The sequence below is a fragment of the Prunus persica genome, chromosome G1 (assembly GCF_000346465.2).
Source record: "Prunus persica cultivar Lovell chromosome G1, Prunus_persica_NCBIv2, whole genome shotgun sequence".
NCBI classification, from domain to species: domain Eukaryota; kingdom Viridiplantae; phylum Streptophyta; class Magnoliopsida; order Rosales; family Rosaceae; genus Prunus; species Prunus persica.
This window is the reverse complement of record NC_034009.1, coordinates 3,963,623-3,979,463: the sequence shown is the minus strand read 5'-3', so window position 1 is coordinate 3,979,463 and position 15,841 is coordinate 3,963,623. Positions and strand designations below refer to the sequence as shown.

At 39.8% G+C, this 15,841-nt stretch overlaps 4 protein-coding genes across 8 annotated transcripts; 3 read left to right on the top strand and 1 right to left on the bottom strand.

Annotated features, from left to right (window-relative positions):
• On the top strand, window positions 112-7,564 carry LOC109947782. Of its 5 annotated transcripts, none has more exons than XM_020558773.1 (11): window positions 112-349; window positions 2,277-3,044; window positions 3,120-3,269; window positions 3,359-3,556; window positions 3,672-4,561; window positions 4,733-4,817; window positions 4,928-5,023; window positions 5,111-5,559; window positions 5,640-5,782; window positions 6,015-6,078; window positions 6,248-6,905. In XM_020558773.1, exons 2-9 carry the CDS (start codon window positions 2,283-2,285, stop codon window positions 5,779-5,781), a joined length of 2,772 nt encoding a protein of 923 aa, XP_020414362.1. In that variant the 5' UTR covers window positions 112-349; window positions 2,277-2,282; the 3' UTR covers window position 5,782; window positions 6,015-6,078; window positions 6,248-6,905. The 5 variants fall into 5 exon arrangements, with proteins under 5 accessions (XP_020414362.1, XP_020414348.1, XP_020414340.1 ...); XM_020558759.1 differs by lacking the exon at window positions 112-349 and adding an exon at window positions 7,069-7,564 and having other exon boundaries at window positions 2,199-3,044; window positions 6,248-6,717; XM_020558751.1 differs by lacking the exon at window positions 112-349 and having other exon boundaries at window positions 2,199-3,044.
• LOC109946714 (T-complex protein 1 subunit gamma-like) lies at window positions 6,259-7,305 on the top strand. Its single transcript, XM_020555331.1, has 2 exons — window positions 6,259-6,552; window positions 7,069-7,305. Exons 1-2 carry the CDS (start codon window positions 6,259-6,261, stop codon window positions 7,303-7,305), a joined length of 531 nt encoding a protein of 176 aa, XP_020410920.1.
• LOC109946710 (DNA repair protein XRCC3 homolog) lies at window positions 11,868-13,043 on the top strand. The gene has a single exon (XM_020555320.1). The coding sequence runs from the start codon at window positions 12,162-12,164 to the stop codon at window positions 13,041-13,043; it is 882 nt and encodes a 293-aa protein (XP_020410909.1). The 5' UTR covers window positions 11,868-12,161.
• On the bottom strand, window positions 13,533-15,341 carry LOC109946703. The gene has a single exon (XM_020555309.1). The coding sequence runs from the start codon at window positions 15,339-15,341 to the stop codon at window positions 13,533-13,535; it is 1,809 nt and encodes a 602-aa protein (XP_020410898.1).

Sequence of the window (15,841 nt, the reverse complement as noted above, 5' to 3'; positions counted from 1 at the left end):
AGGAAGGGAGAATAGAGAGAGACGACAGGAGGGATGGAAAAAAAAAAAGGGAAATAGCCCAAAATGCCACCATTTTTATAATTGTAATTGAAAATACCACCCTTTTTTAAAAATTTTGGAACTATGACCTATAAATAGAATTTTATTGTCCCCTTATTGCACAGATATCACTTTTGCTGAAATTTTATTGTCTCTGTTTTGCTGAAGTTCTCTCTCGCCTCTGTCTCTTCGCTGCCCTCTGTTTCTCTTCACTCTCCGGTGGCTTTGCTCCGAATCTGTGGTCCTTCAGCTCTCAGTCTCTCCTCACTCAGCTCCGACTGTCTCTTCTCTCTTCCTCTCCCAGCGACAGGTACTGTTCATCGGCATTTTCTTACAGTTTAAGGGTTTCTCTCAAGTTGTTTTAGGGTTTATGCATTTCTCTGAAATTGGCTGAGGGGTTTGTTCGAAATTGGTTGAAGGTTTAGGGGTTTTGCTGAAATTAGTTTAGGGGTTTGTTCGAAATTGGTTGAAGGTTTAGGGGTTTCTCTGAAATTGGTTTAGGGGTTTCATCGAAATTGTTTTAGGGGTTTGTCTGAAATGATCTGAGTATGATGATTCTTTGTTTCAAACAGTGAATGGGTTTGTTCTTTGTGGACTGATGCTTGCACTGCTGTTGTGTTGCTGTTGCTGTTGCTATTGCTGTCGTATTGTGTTTTTTTGCTAGTGTATTGCTAATGTAGTGATGTTGTGTTGGCATTTTAGTGCAGTTGTATTTTTAGTTTTAGTATGGTTTTATTATGGTTTTTGTAGCAGTTATTGAATGGTATTTGGTGGCTTAGTATGAGTCTTTATGAGCATTGCATTTAACCTTCTTAGAAGTCTAATTGGTATCTATTTTGTTTGTTGAAGATGATATCTAAAGTGTAAGACAATTAACCTGTGTATGGTGATTTCTTCTCTGTGGATCATTACCAAAAAATACTCGCTGATTATATTTTACGTAGAAAATGTGGCCATGAAAAGAATTTGTGGCTAAAACTCCATGATGGAAGCAACCATTTTGAAATATCTTAAGCAAACTGTTGGTGGCTTGCTAAATTCCTTATTTTTTTTCTCTTTATCTTCCAACGAGGTAGTGACCCTTCACATTACACTCAATTGTGCAAAGGATTTGCATGGTTGTCTGATGGAATCGAAGAATAATTTACATAGAAAGAATTTCCTTTGTTATCGTTCGTAGTTTTTCATATATGAAAGAAACTTCTAGATTGATAAAATATCTCAAGACAGAGTTTGACAAAATCAAGTATTGTATAAATATTTGAACTTGTAAACTCCCAACCATATCATACTTTTTGTTTGAGAATAATGCTTGTTAATTCGACATATTTTTGTATAACTTTGTTTACTAAGTTTAGGGCTTGCATATTGGATATGGATGAGTTTTGTTTAGAACCATATGTGGTGTAATATGAGTTGTTTAAAAGTTTGCTGTTTTGTGCTTGATCATTGTGTGCTTAAAAGAAAGCGGGAAATGAGTGAAGATGGGAACCTACCAGCAGCAGCTGTGGTTTAGAGAAATGGGGACATTGATTTTGCTATAAGCTAACTGTTTAAGCTTTTGCTTTTGTTGTTTGTGTATGGATACTTAGAGAAGTCTGTTTCTGAGGAGAACTTATAATTTTGTAATTGTACATGTCTTACAAACATTTTATACCGTTTTGATGGTTTATTTATGAATTTATCTTTCATTTTTTGTTAAGAAAAAACTGAAGGGATGGTGCCAATTTCTTTCATTTTCTTACATTTGAAAGGAGGGCCATAGTAGAGTCAGTACTGTGGTTGCCACTAATTCATAGGATGTTCCATTACATTATCCCTTGAAGTGAATAAATTGTTTTCCGATGTCTTGTTGTTTTTTAAAACTCTTTCTAGTCAGATAGATTGATATCGTTACTCTTGAATTGTTGTCAATTAGGCTTGTGCTACCGCACATTCCCATTCTAGCTGAAGCTGTCTCATGATTAGATGGTGTGATTATATGGTGTGTTGAGATGTGTGTTTAGATATTATATTATGCAGGAGTGGTAGAGTACTGGGTGTGTTGAAACTTGGCTTTGAGCCATTAAATGAGGAGGTCAGTTGTAAATAGCTGGGGTTTTGTTTATGATATGTATTTTTTGAATTTTTTTCACTTCATATCCTATAATAAGCTGTTCATAAGTGGTGATTGTTTATTGCTTGTTATTGTGTAGATTGCAACCGACTGAAATTCTGTTTATAATATTGGCATGCAGGGAAATATGGTTGGTGAAATGAAGTTGATGATTGCGGAGGAACAAAAATTCCAAGGGAAAGCATTGTCGTTATCCCATACGAAGACGGCAATCACTACGATAAAGGAGAAATTCACTGAACAGCAGCTGCAACTGTTTGAACAGAGTTGTTTTGGTCATCTCCTAGGGATTGAGGACCTCAAGTGGACTTCTCCGATTGTCCACGGGTTGCTGCTCAGGAAAGCTGATCCCAAGACAGTTTCCCAACTGAACGGGATCAAATTCATTGTTGGCAAGAAGGTCATCCAATTCACGGCGCAGCAATTTTGCATCGTGACAGGGCTAAGGTTTGGAAACCTTCCCTTGATTCCGATTCCCACGAATGAGAACTGCTCATTGAAACGGAAGTACTTTGCCAACGATAAAGCTGTGAACCTGTTGGAATTAGAAAAGGCCTTCCTCGAATGCGATGATGTGGACGATGTATTCAAGCTTGGATTCGTATACTTTGCTGTCTTTGTGCTGTTGGGCAGCGAAAAACATGTCCACATTGACATGCGATATTTGAAGTTGGCGGAAGACCTTGAAGACTTTGGGAAGTATCCATGGGGTGCTGTGTCTTATGCGAAGACAAATGCGTCACTGCTGAGGGCACTTTGTGCAGATTACCAGCGAGTGAAAGTGCCCACAAAAACTGCCAAAACAAAAAAATCTGGAAAGAAACCAACAACAACGGCAACCGGTAGACCAAGAGAGTACCACCTCAAAGGTTTTCCGTATGCACTTCAGGTGAGCAAATGTCCATTGATGTTGAAGTTAAATTGCATTTGTTTACAATGACTGACCTTTTATTCCTGAAACCAGATTTGGGCGTATGAGGTGTTTCCAGCGTTGGCTGCACTACATTTGGTGGTGCACGAAGAAAATGCGCACATCCCTCGTTTACTACATTGGAGGAGCAATAGTTCGCCGCGTTTTTATGAGCTAATGAGCCAAGTATTCGAGAACCGTGAGGTTAGTTCAGTTTTTAATGATCATGTTCGGGATATGAAAATATAATATAATTACTTTACTGATATGTATATTGTATGTGTAAATTGCAGGTTGATGTGCAGCTTCTTCGGCCATCTGTGATGGACAAGCAGCAGCCGTATTGGACTTGGGGTGACAGTGCTGACGACAGTGAAGAACTTGTTGACTTGTTGGGCGATGACGCTGAACAACAAACCGGCACTTCTGCCTCTGTAGAAGAAAAAGAGAAGGACATTGACGATACTGCAAACCTTCCGTCGTCTTCTAAGGCAAGCATTACAGTTTTTCGAAGATATACGTCATATTACAATAGGAAAATAACTGCTGTATAGTTGCAATATTTTGTGGCCTGCATAGTAACACATGCATTATAACTTAATGCAGGGTACAGTCGCGTCCAGAGAGTTACGCACTTTGAAGCGTGACTTTCAAAGGACAAAGGATGAATTGGCCAAAGTTTCCCTATCAAATCGAGCACTTTGCGACAGAGTGCATCAGTTGGAAGACAAGGTACGGAAGGAGTCAATGAAAGCTGAAAAAGAGTTCGAAAAAAATACAAAGTGTGTGGAGGATTTCCGCAACACCCTGTCTTCAATGGAGCATTATTTTAAGTTGGAGATAGAGCAGCTGAAAAAACAAAATGGTGGGGTGAATGAAGCTGCGGAAGGACATGAGGACCTCGGTAGTCCTCATATGAATGAAGGAGGCAACAATGACTTGTCGCCATTACATGCCTATGTAAGTCCGCCGACAGAACCGGCAGTAATGGAAACACAAGTCCCCGGTGATGGAGCCGAACCTTCCGCAGGCATGGTAGTTGAAGAGGCAAAAATGGCCGCTTCAGTTCCTCACTCAGAAGTGCATGAAGTAGCTGACCCGGCAGAATCCGATGAGCTGCCTACCCCGGAAGATGTTGCTGGGTGTGACGAAATCTGCCAAAGAGTCATGAAGCTGTTAGAAGATTGGAAAATCACTAAGAGTATGCCATCGGGAGGTTTGATGAATCCTCCAAGTCTACCCACAGTTACTATGGCTGGTGATGAAGAAGGTAGTTCAAGTGTTGAAAACAAAGAAGTGGAAGGTAAAGGGTGCAGACAGAAGCGCCCGGCGCAGACATTGTTGAGCCCATTTACAGATCCTTTGAGGAAGAAGAGGACGATGACTGTGTCGGCTGCGACTGCAACCCCGCCATGTTTTGATCCATCCAAATCCTTGCCCATTGAAGATGTGAAGGCAGTAATACAGTTTTGCAGTGCCTGGAAAAGCGATATCAGGTTACGATTCTTGACCTTTCAATTCCAATATTCATCCTATTCTACTATGTAGTCATACACTAATGAGAGAATGCAGAGTTTGCTTTAATATACATGTGTCTTTTTTTCATCAACAAAGTCATATTTATGACATGACTACACAAGTAACTGTTGCAAGTTTGCCTTTTGTAGTGCGGAGGTGCAGCTGGAATCATTTTCAGTGGGCGCTGATTTTTTCTACAGACTTGTCGATGAAACCGAATGGATGAGCTCAAGGGTAACGATACACAAAGCTGTACTTTATTACGATAATTCAATTGTTTTCTCACCTTTTTTAAGTGTTGAGTTGTATGAAATTGTGCTAATATTATATGTGTCAACTTTCAGCACCTGGACATGGCAACCTTTCTTATCCGCAAAAGGCAACTATCTCATCCGTTGGTTTTTGGAACGGACTGGACAACGGCAGATTGTTGCTTGCAGGTAAACATGTAACCATTGTGCAGCAATTTGTGCTTCATTTGCTGTCGGTTGTGCTTTTCTAATATGCCTTCATTTAAATTTGTGCAGCAATTTCTAGAGCCGTTCAAACCGACGGCCAGGAAACGTGGATCGAAGAAGGCTGCTAGTTCAAACACCGTTGACCTTCCAGCCAGCAAGGTGAAGAATTTACATCACTTTGTGCGTGGTACGTGGCAACACGGCTATGCCCAAGCTTGGACAAAAGTCCGGAAGGTGTATTTTCCATATAATCTGAAAGGGTCTCATTGGGTTGCAATCGAACTTGATTTCGTAAGACATACTGCAACCGTGTATGACTCCTATATTGATTATACGAAACGTTCAAAGCTGGTTACGCTTCTGCACCCTATTAGCGATACGCTGGCACGAGTGCTGTTCGATATGCACTTTTATGATGCTTCTGAGGTTGAAGAGGTGAAGCAAAAGGGGCTGACGATGTCGATGTATACGCCATTCTCAGTGTGCAGCATTGCAGATGTGCCACAACAACGAGATGGGTAACGTTTGTGAATTTTGTGCTGTTTATCCAAATTTGACATAACTGCAGTTCTAATTTCCCAACTAATTGGCCTCACAGTGCGTCTTGCGGAATCTTGACCGTCAAAATCATCGAGCATCTCAGTGCTGGGATGTCGGTAGATAAAGTTGACCCTTTGAAGATCAAATATTACCGACTCAAGCTTGCAATTGAGGGTTTAAGGGGGGAGGCATATTTATGAGGTAAATTTCTTCATGTCCGTTAATTCACCTCACGCTGTAAGTTTATTTTCGGCTGTCTATGCCAACACAAATACAAAAACTTATTTGGTACTATGAACTGATTTGGCAGTATGATATTTGGCACTATGAACAATGAACTGATTTGGTGGCAGTTACAAATGAACATAGTCTTCATTCTAGAACTGCCCTTCATAAATGCCTTCATCTGCACTGAACCCAATTGTTATTGCAGGTCGGTCTCAACCAAGGGTTGATTGCAATATTCCAACCAAGATGACCATACACTGTTATTTGATGTAGGTTTTTTGTATGACATGGCTTTGCTTTAATTGGTTTGGTTGTTCCAAGTTTTATGTTCTGGTTTATCTCACAGTAACTGCCGAGTCGTTTTTCATTTCATGTATTTGTCCGTGGTATTTTGTTCCCCAATATTCAGATTATGGTCAATATGTAAACCTTGGCCAGGGTCTGCGGGAATGGATATTCAAAAGTACATAAAGGTTGAGAAGGTTCCTGGTGGCCAGTTGGAAGATTCAGTGGTTCGCAAAGGAGTAATGATTAACAAAGATGTTATTGCACCTGGAAAAATGAGAAGAAAGATTTTCAACCAACGCATCATTCTTCTTGATTGGCCGCTCGAATATAAGAAAGGCGAGAACCAAACAAATGCTGAGTTGCTTAAAGAAGAAGATTGGGGAGTCCTGCTACAATTGGAAGAAGAATACATCGAGAGGCTATGTGTGCAAATATTGAAGTTTAAACCAGATGTGGTTATCACAGAATATGATGCATCATTATTATTTTGGTCAGAATATGATGCATCATTTAGATCCTAACCACAATTTTTTTTCCATAGCATGCAAATGGTGAAAAATCATGGATTGGCTTTGATGGTAACACTGGTGTGATAACTGATGTGAAAGAGAAAAAGATAGGTGGATATCTTTTTGGCTTACTATTGTTGCTCTCTTTTATTTCCTTCACTATCTCAATATTCACATTTGTTGGGTGATTTATATTTGCTGAAAGCTCTGAAATAGGACTTTTAATGTAGTATTGTTCTCAAATGTATCCATTATATGTCCCTTTATTGATATGGCATAAGTGTCAATCTTCTGGTTTATATTGTCGATTTGCTTCAGTAGTAGTTCTAGTTTAGAGCTTCTCCCAATATATTTCGACAGCACTCATGTGAGGGGAAGTGCTGTTGTCGTGGTTATTAAAAAATTTCCCAATAAATTTATTTTGTTGGTAAGGCTGTTCATTTTGAGGAATTATGATGTCAGATATGGGATGCCTACAACGTGAAGGGCCAGAGTTTTAAAACGGCCATAGAAGCTGCTTGCCTACTTCTCAGAATCGATGACATTGTTAGTGGGATGAAGAAGAAGCAGCCTCCTGGTGCCAAAGCTCCTTCCAAGCCTCAAGTTGAGACAGAAGGCGATGCAGATAATGAGCAAATAATTCCGGAGTGCTTATGGAGAGCACGTGGTTATCTCAGTTTGAATGAAGTTTTGCTTTAAAGAAGAAAAAAAGGAGCATTATAAGTTTGATGAGGATATTTTTTAGGTTTGTAATGTCACCTTAACTTGGTAGTGTGTGTTTTGTCCCTCTTCTTTCTTTCTCAATCGACGAGGGGTTGGAAAGAAGAGAAGTCTTCTTATTGGAGAATGCTAATGTTAGTTTCACATGTCATCTGTGTATCGAACACAATTTCTTTGTTCAACTTCGTGGATTGGCACAGTGGAGCTTATTTCTACCATTCTTCTGAATGATTGTTAACAGTCCAAACTTAGTTATTGACACAAATATGTACTTTTCTAAAAGTAAGCAAACAAAAAGTTTTTCATGGCCAAGCATCAATTTTAATAAGCCAGTGTGGCACCTAAAACACACAACGTACGGCACTGTACACAAACTTGTGGAGGAAAGGATTCATATTGAGCATCTATTTTATCCACTTAGGGAGAGTAAGAATTGATCTTGTCACTCCCATATTCAGCCAATATGCCACGTATTGATTCAAAGCAGAGCTTAAAAATGAAACGAAAGCAGATAAAAAACCCTAGACACGGCCAGCTGATGCAACTGAAATTGGCAAATAGCAAAGATGACATGAAGTCTGGGACTTCACAAGCGAGGCTGAACGAGGATGAAGCTGTGAGGGTTGCATACAAGCATGGGACGCCTCTTGAAGGAGGCAAAATTGGTGATTCTGAGCCTGTGGATTTATTTTCCAGTCCTCATCATATTCCAAAGTAGGGCAATATGCCTACAATACAAAGGCAATACGAAGGCAATACGAAGGCAATATGACCACAATAAATATACAATACGAAGGCAATAGTAGGGCAATATGGCCACAATAAATATACAATACGAAGGCAATAGTAGGGCAATATAAGTACAATATAAAGGCAATATTAGGGCAATATACATACAATACATACACATTACAGTATTAAGGGAATACAAACACAATACAAATGCAATATTAAGTCAATGTACATACAATACATACACATTACAGACAACATTTCACACATGCGAAAGAAATCGCCTCCCAAACTGAACAATACTATCTATCCCGCGAAGGGAAAATGAAGGCAACAAAAGATCCATGTACTCCGGTGAGATGAACTGAAGCAGCATTCACCGTTACTACAGGTCCATCAAAAGATCCCTGTCTTTGTCCTTTCTTCTCGCTGCATGCACGAGGCTATGATGAGCCATTCCATCAGAACCCATATTCAGTACCTGCCAGATACCAGCTACATCAATTTCACTCCAATTGTGGTCTGGTGAGATGACCGAAGCATAATCTCGGAACATTTCGAAGCCGTTGTTGAAACATTCAACCATTTCATGGTTATATTCTTCAGATTGTGTGAATGTTTCGAGGGAATTTTTCTTTGTGTCTTCCAATTTCAACTTCAAGGACTCTAACTCTTTGCTCCGACTTTTTGCTTTAAGAGCTTGCTTCACCTCTCCAGCGTATGCTTTGTTCAACTTGTTGGCCAAGTTTCCCATAACTTGGCCATGAATATCGCACTTACTCTCCCACCAATCCGTTGCCTTTGACATATATTGGAGGTGGTGCTTGACGGCAGAGATTTTGTCAAGCGGATCATGAGTGTCAGCCTCACTTCCAGATGAAGTGGGATCATGATTGGGAGTCCGAGGTGGAGATGGGAATGGCACATGCCAGGGCTGGTCCCCCGGGTAACTCACATGCTCGTTAGGAGGGCGTACATCTGACATGTTGAAGTATTACTGGGGACAATTCACAGCTGTTGCCTGCAACCAAACAAATAGAGGTACATTCAGTCTCCAGTTGCAAACGACTATATGGTTAGGTTGAGTGGAGAATATTTGCCTTTCAGTAAGACTAATTACCTTTCCCGTTAAGAAGGTGCCTCTGTTGCAGTTCTATATAGGAAGGTTCAGTTATATGTACGAACTTATATGAGGTAAATTGGGTTTTGTGTTGGTGCATTAAATTGATGGGATTCAAAACTACACCATTAACTCCTTGGCTGTAAGTTACAGCAGTACAACATGACATTAACAACAATAAAATTGGCTTCCAAACGACAAAAAACCAAACCTGAATGGGAGACAGGAAATTGTGGATTGGAACCCAAAATAGGACTATGTAAGTAAGCATTTATTGCGAATTTCAGAACACAAAATTGGAAAATAGGAAAATAGCAAAACACGAAAATTGGAAATTTGGAAAAGTGAAAACTTAAAACTTGGATATGGGAAATAAGGAAACTTGGAAAATTGGAAATTGAAGAAATGGAAAATTGGAAAATCGGAAATACGAAAAAATGGAAAGTTGGAAAATTGGAAAATTGGAAAAAGGAAATAAGGAAAAATTGGAAACAGGAAACTAGGCAATAGGATCAAATGACAGTTGGAAAATTCGAAAATTGGAAAAAGGAAATAAGGAAAAATTGGAAACAGGAAAGTAGGCAATATGATCAAATGACAGTTGGAAAATAGGAAAATTGGAAAAAGGAAAAAAGGACACTTGGAAAATAGGAAATTTGGAAATTGTAAATTGGAAAAGAAAGCAACTTGGAAAATTGGAAAATTTGAAATTGGACAAAACGAAACTTGGAAAATATGAAAATAGGAAAATAGGAAAATAGGCAAAAAGGAAATAGGAAATAAAGGAAACTCTGAAAACATGAAAAGTCGAAAATTCGAAATAGTAAATACGAAATAGTAAATAAGAAAAAAGGACACTTGGAAAATAGGCAAATAAGCAAATTGGGACATTGAAAATTGGAAAATTGGAAAAATGGAATATTGGATAACTGGATAAATGAAAAATAGGAAATAAGGCAACTTGGAAAATAGCAAAATTGGAAATTGAACAAAAGGACAGTTACCAAAATGAAAAATTTGAAATTGGAAAAAAAGGAACTTAGAAAATAGTCGAATTGGAAATAAAAACATTGGATAATTGGACAAAATGTTAAATTTTGAAAAATGGAAATAGGAAACAGGGACACATGGAAAATCAGAAAACTGGAAACGAATTGAAATTGTGGAAATGGGAAATAAGACAATTACCATATTGGACAATTTTAATGACTGTCTGAATTAGGCAAAGTAGGCAACTTTTTTTAAGTACATAATGGGGGGAAATGGGAACATTGAAAAATTGGACAACTGGAAATAGAACAAAAGGAAACTTAGGAAATTGCACAATAGGAAAATAGGGAATAGGAAAAAATAATGAAAAATTAAAAAATTGGATGACACATGGAAAATAGGAAAATATGAAAAATGGCAAAATGGAAACGAATTGAGATTGCTGAAATGAGAAATCAGACAATAACCATTATTGGTCAATTCGAATGAGGTGGTGAATTAGGCAAATAGGCAACTCCCTTATTTCAAATACATAATGGGAAAATTACCAAGTTCGGAACGTCCAACATACAAATATATTACAAAAAGGCATAAAGTCAACCTGGGTAATAACTCCCGCCCATACTATCCCGCCCAATACTATCCCGCCTAACACTCCCGCCAATCCCTCCCGCCAATTACTCCCCCTAATCCCTCCCGCCAATAACTCTCTGACTTACTGGTTTGGTCATTAAAACCTGCCTATATTAATCAACCCAGCTGTTTGGCTCAGAAAACTTCCATCACATTAACTGCTGCTTACAGTCATTACCTTCCCCACTGATTTCACTCACATCGCATTTAGTCCCCTGTTGTTCCAAGGAAGTTGTAGACCAGGCAACAATAAATATCAAAGACCATGGACCATAACCTCACACCAAACCCAACGCTTTCAATTACTGAAGGAGGGGAGACTGAAACAGAAGCCAAGTCACCGAATTCACTCCCTGCAGACTTGGTCCATGGCATACAGCAATGTCGAGGCAATACCATGTTTTGGAAAAATCTTCATGCAGAGATAGTTTCAAAAATTGTGGAGGGCCAAGCTAGATGGGGTGTCATAAAAAACCGCACAATTCGCTCTCGTTATCATGCGCGCATGCATCTCCTACATATAAAGAGAATGAAAGAAAAAATTGAAATTGCCCCTGCCACTGCAATTATGGTATTCAAGGAATCAGAAGCAATGGCCAAGTTGAAGCAAGAACAAGTGGAAAGGGGATTCGAACTATTTCGTAAATTTGCAAAAATTGTGGATCCGGCAGGAAACTGGGCCTACATCACTGTGGCCGGGGTCATGAATTTCATGGGTCGCGGTCACCGCACTTGAAGAGTATGCAACTTCGAATTTGTCAACAGCAGGGAAATGGAACTATGAGGTGGCGTATTTTTGTATTATGTAACGATGGGGTGGCCTGTTGTTGTATTGGTCGCGGTCACCGCACTTGAAGAGTATGCAACTTCGAATTTGTCAACAGCAGGGAAATGGAACTATGAGGTGGCGTATCCAGTTCTGTGGCGATATAGCAGCAATAAATATGCAATAAATATGCGGATAGTGGCAATATTATGTCAATATCAGTACAATTGTTGTATTTGTATTTGTGCGTATACAGTTTATCGGTCTCCAGTTCTGTGGCGATATAGCAGCAATAAATATGCAATAAATATGCGGATAGTGGCAATATTATGTCAATATCAGTACAATAGAGTGGTGATAGAGATACAATATGATCCTATTACAGGACGTACTGCATCAGAATAAGTTTTAAATTATATGGTCCAAAAAAATACTAATAAATAAACAAAAAAGTAATTACAACCTGGAAAAAAGGATGAATTATACATCCCTTAAAAGACAGATGGCCTACAGTACAGACCTTCAAAATGAACTCTATATATATATAATGCATGCCTTGTAGCACCATCACATCCCCCCCTAAATTACAGAAACATGACACCCCAAAACCTCATGCTCCTTCCTCTTTCAACCCCTAAATTATCCATTGGATGCCCAATACTAGATCACTGCTTGGGGGGTGGGATACCCTGCAAGTCCATAACAGAATTAGTAGGGGAGAGTGGTTCTGGGAAGACGCAGCTTTGTCTCCAACTTACGGTACGAGCTCAGCTCCCACCCTCACATGGCAGACTAGGGGGCTCCTCCGTCTACATATTCACAGAATTCAGCTTCCCATTTCGTCGATTGCAACAACTAGGCAACCTTTATCATGCATCATACCCCAACTTAATAAGGTTGGAGCCATTGGAAGACATATATGTTCATGGTGTTCATGATGCTCAAGAACTCATCCATGTCCTTGGAGACATAGAAGCATTTATTGCCATTGATCACACCCGCCTACCTGTGAAACTCATTGTCATTGATTCCATTGCTGCATTGTTCCGATCACAGTATCAGACAACACCGGCAGATTTGAAACGGCGGTCTGAAATGTTCTTCAACATATCTGGGACATTGAAGGGTTTAGCAAATAAGTTTGGGTTGGCGTTGGTTGTCACCAACCAAGTGGTGGATTTTATTGGGCCACATGATGGAGTGAATGGGGTGAGGTTGGGAAACTTGGAGTCCCTGGACACATCAGGCAGACGGGTGAGTCCAGCTTTGGGATTGGCTTGGGCACATTGCATAAATTCAAGAGTGTTCTTGGCAAGACATGAGCAATCTATTGAGGTTGACATTCGTAATGCTCTTTCAACAAGTATATGCAGTCAAACACACAGGACATTTCACCTTGTATTTGCCCCACATCTGGCCTATGCATCGGCCGAATTTGTAATAAAAAAAGAAGGTATAGTCGGAGTATCACAGTAACTATGTAATATAGGAATTCTAAGAACTTTAATGTTTAGGATCCATTTGGAATTACATTCCAGTCCCTTTAATTTCCCACTGAAATTATAATAGCAATCTGGAGGCAATACCGGTACAATAAAAGGTCAATATAATAGCAATCTGTCAGCAATACAGCATGCTGTAGCAATGCAACCCAAATAATGCAAATTTAAAAGAATTCCCATTCACCATAACACGAAACCCACCACAAATAAAAGTAGAGTTTACATGACCTACTAAACATTCCAGTCCCATTAATTTCGCACTGAAATTATAATAGCAATCTGAAAGCAATACCGGTACAATAAAAGGTCAATATAATAGCAATCTGTCAGCAATACAGCATGCTGTAGCAATGCAACCCAAATAATGCAAATTTAAAAGAATTCCCATTCACCATACCACAAAACCCACCACAAATAAAAGTAGAGTTGACATGACCTACTAAAGCAACACAAATCATATTGTCTAAGCTACATTGCGCAATGGAATATTGCTTTTACAGGTGCTTTTATTGTGGCCTGCGGAACCGCACCTTGAGCACTTTCTTCTAATGGTGCCCTCTCCTTGCGAGGGAATTCTTAACTTCTTTCGTCTGCCTGGCATGACCCTTGCCATGGGAGGCAGCACAACTCGACTTCGAACATCTTCAGGAGTATCCCACATTCCGTGAGGTTGTACCGGGTAGATGCTATCCGAATAAGCATCCATCCAGGTTTTCCGAGTGTAATACCGAGAAGCCTTTGTGTATACACTTACTTTCAAGAAGCGGCAAACTGCAACTACATGCTTGCAAGGTAGCTGCTCAAGCTGAAACTTTCTACAACTACAACTGTTGTTCGTCAAATCTACGAGGCCGTCCATATCACCGTCCAAAACATTATACTGTGCATTATTAACTTTAACCACATTCATCCTTGCAGCATCCTCCAACCTGTTCCTCAACTTCTTCTCTCCAAAATTGGGGCACAATGTTGTTGTGCAATTCAAAGCCAACTCACGACGTTCGGTGAACCATTTCACAAGGAGATTAACAATTTCCCCTAGCAAATGAACCACTGGCAGCATTCTTGCAAACCTAAGGACTGAGTTGATTGACTCCGCAATATTTGTTGTCATTACATTGTAGCGGCGTCCATCCATGTGAGCTCTAGACCACTTATGTAACCCTGCCTCTTCAAGATATTGAGCAACATGTTCCTTTCGCTTTATCTTGCGAAAATGACAATCAAATTCAGCAATGGAATAAGATTTCGCAGCCTTCTCAAAGTGCATAAGTATGTGATCACGCTTTTTCAACTTGCAAGTGCGTTTCATGTTCCCCTTCATATGATAAAAGCATATGCCATGTTGTGCAGTTGGAAAAATTTTGTTCCACACATTCTCTATGCTAACATTGCGATCAGAAATAATAACAAGATTGGGACACTCACCAATGGCTTCATGAAGTTTAGTGAAAAACCAATGCCATGATGCATCCGTCTCCAAATCCCCGATCCCAAAAGCAAGAGGATATATATTTCGATTACCATCGAACGCATTTGCTACAAACATAACACCCTTGTACTTGGATTTTAAATGAGTGGCATCCACGGCTATCACTGGGCGCATGGAAGAACGGAACCCTCTAATACATGCGCCAACCGCCATAAATAAATACACAAAGTGATTGTTCTCATCAGTTCGGATGTGTGTTTTTGTGCCGGGATTCATACGCTCCAATTCATAGCAATAAGCTGGAAGGATATAATATGCCTCCTCCGCTGATCCTCTAATGGACAATAGAGCTAACTCCCTTGCTTTCCAAGCTTTCGAATAATGGATGGTGCAACCAAAGTTGTGTTTCACATCTCTCATAATGTCACTTGGTGTGTATATTGTCCGACAATCCTTCAACTTCCTTTTAAGTGAAGTGGCTACAAGTGCTGCGGTTGCTTGACGATGCTTGTCACTTACGAACCTCAAATCACATTCATGGACAGTTGTACACCTCACAATCATGAAGCTGTATTCTCCAATTCTCGATGCTCGGACCCGCCATGGGCATGGACGTTGACAACAAACCACAAGCAACCTCTTAGTGCAAGAGAATTGCACCTTAAATTCAAAGTGGCCTCTTAATGCCGTCAACCGTAACTCCGTCAACAATGCTTTCTTACTAGAGAAAATTTGCCCAACTGTAATTTTCGGATTCCAATCGCTTCGTGAAAACCCGCTGTCCAAATATGCTTCTTCATCATTTACACCGACTGCATTATACCGATTTTGTTCACCCATTTGACTCCAATAATGTTGACGAGTGGGTTCAGATTCTCCTCCTAAACGTATTTTTGGCAACTGGGCAGCTGTGTTCAAGCACCCCAAATTAGGAGGGGCAGAGTACACTGACACTTCATTTCTTTCAGTACCATTATCACCACCATGCATCTCCTCCACCTCGCTAAAATCAATCATATCCATAAAATCTGTCCCTACTTCACCTCCCAAATCAGTGACATTTGTATTATTCCAAGTTACTTCATTGCTTTCAACAATGGCAACTGAAGAATGACCCATCCGACTACTATCTGTCGTGATATGCATACTATGAACTACATCATTTGTCAGTCCTTTATCTTCTATACTCACGAGTAAGGGAGCTAGTTTTGAAGGTGTTACCTCGGAATTGTACTTCATAAAAAAATTGACATCATCATCGTCCTCAATCTTTATGTGCTTCCACTCATTCGAGGCCACCAAAACTGAGAATTTTAAGCAAACCTTATCTTGCCCTGCTG

Excerpts from the sequence above, each read along its gene's own strand:
- LOC109946714 (XM_020555331.1), top strand. The coding sequence starts at position 6,259 with ATGGATATTCAAAAGTACATAAAGGTTGAGAAGGTTCCTGGTGGCCAG. Across the intron at positions 6,553-7,068 it reads TGAAGTTTAAACCAGATGTG|ATATGGGATGCCTACAACGT; the intron begins GTTATCACAGAA and ends TTATGATGTCAG.
- LOC109946703 (XM_020555309.1), bottom strand. The coding sequence starts at position 15,341 with ATGGGTGAACAAAATCGGTATAATGCAGTCGGTGTAAATGATGAAGAA.
- LOC109946710 (XM_020555320.1), top strand. The coding sequence starts at position 12,162 with ATGACACCCCAAAACCTCATGCTCCTTCCTCTTTCAACCCCTAAATTA.
- LOC109947782 (XM_020558759.1), top strand. The coding sequence starts at position 2,271 with ATGCAGGGAAATATGGTTGGTGAAATGAAGTTGATGATTGCGGAGGAA. Across the intron at positions 4,818-4,927 it reads CCGAATGGATGAGCTCAAGG|CACCTGGACATGGCAACCTT; the intron begins GTAACGATACAC and ends GTCAACTTTCAG. Across the intron at positions 5,024-5,110 it reads CGGCAGATTGTTGCTTGCAG|CAATTTCTAGAGCCGTTCAA; the intron begins GTAAACATGTAA and ends AAATTTGTGCAG.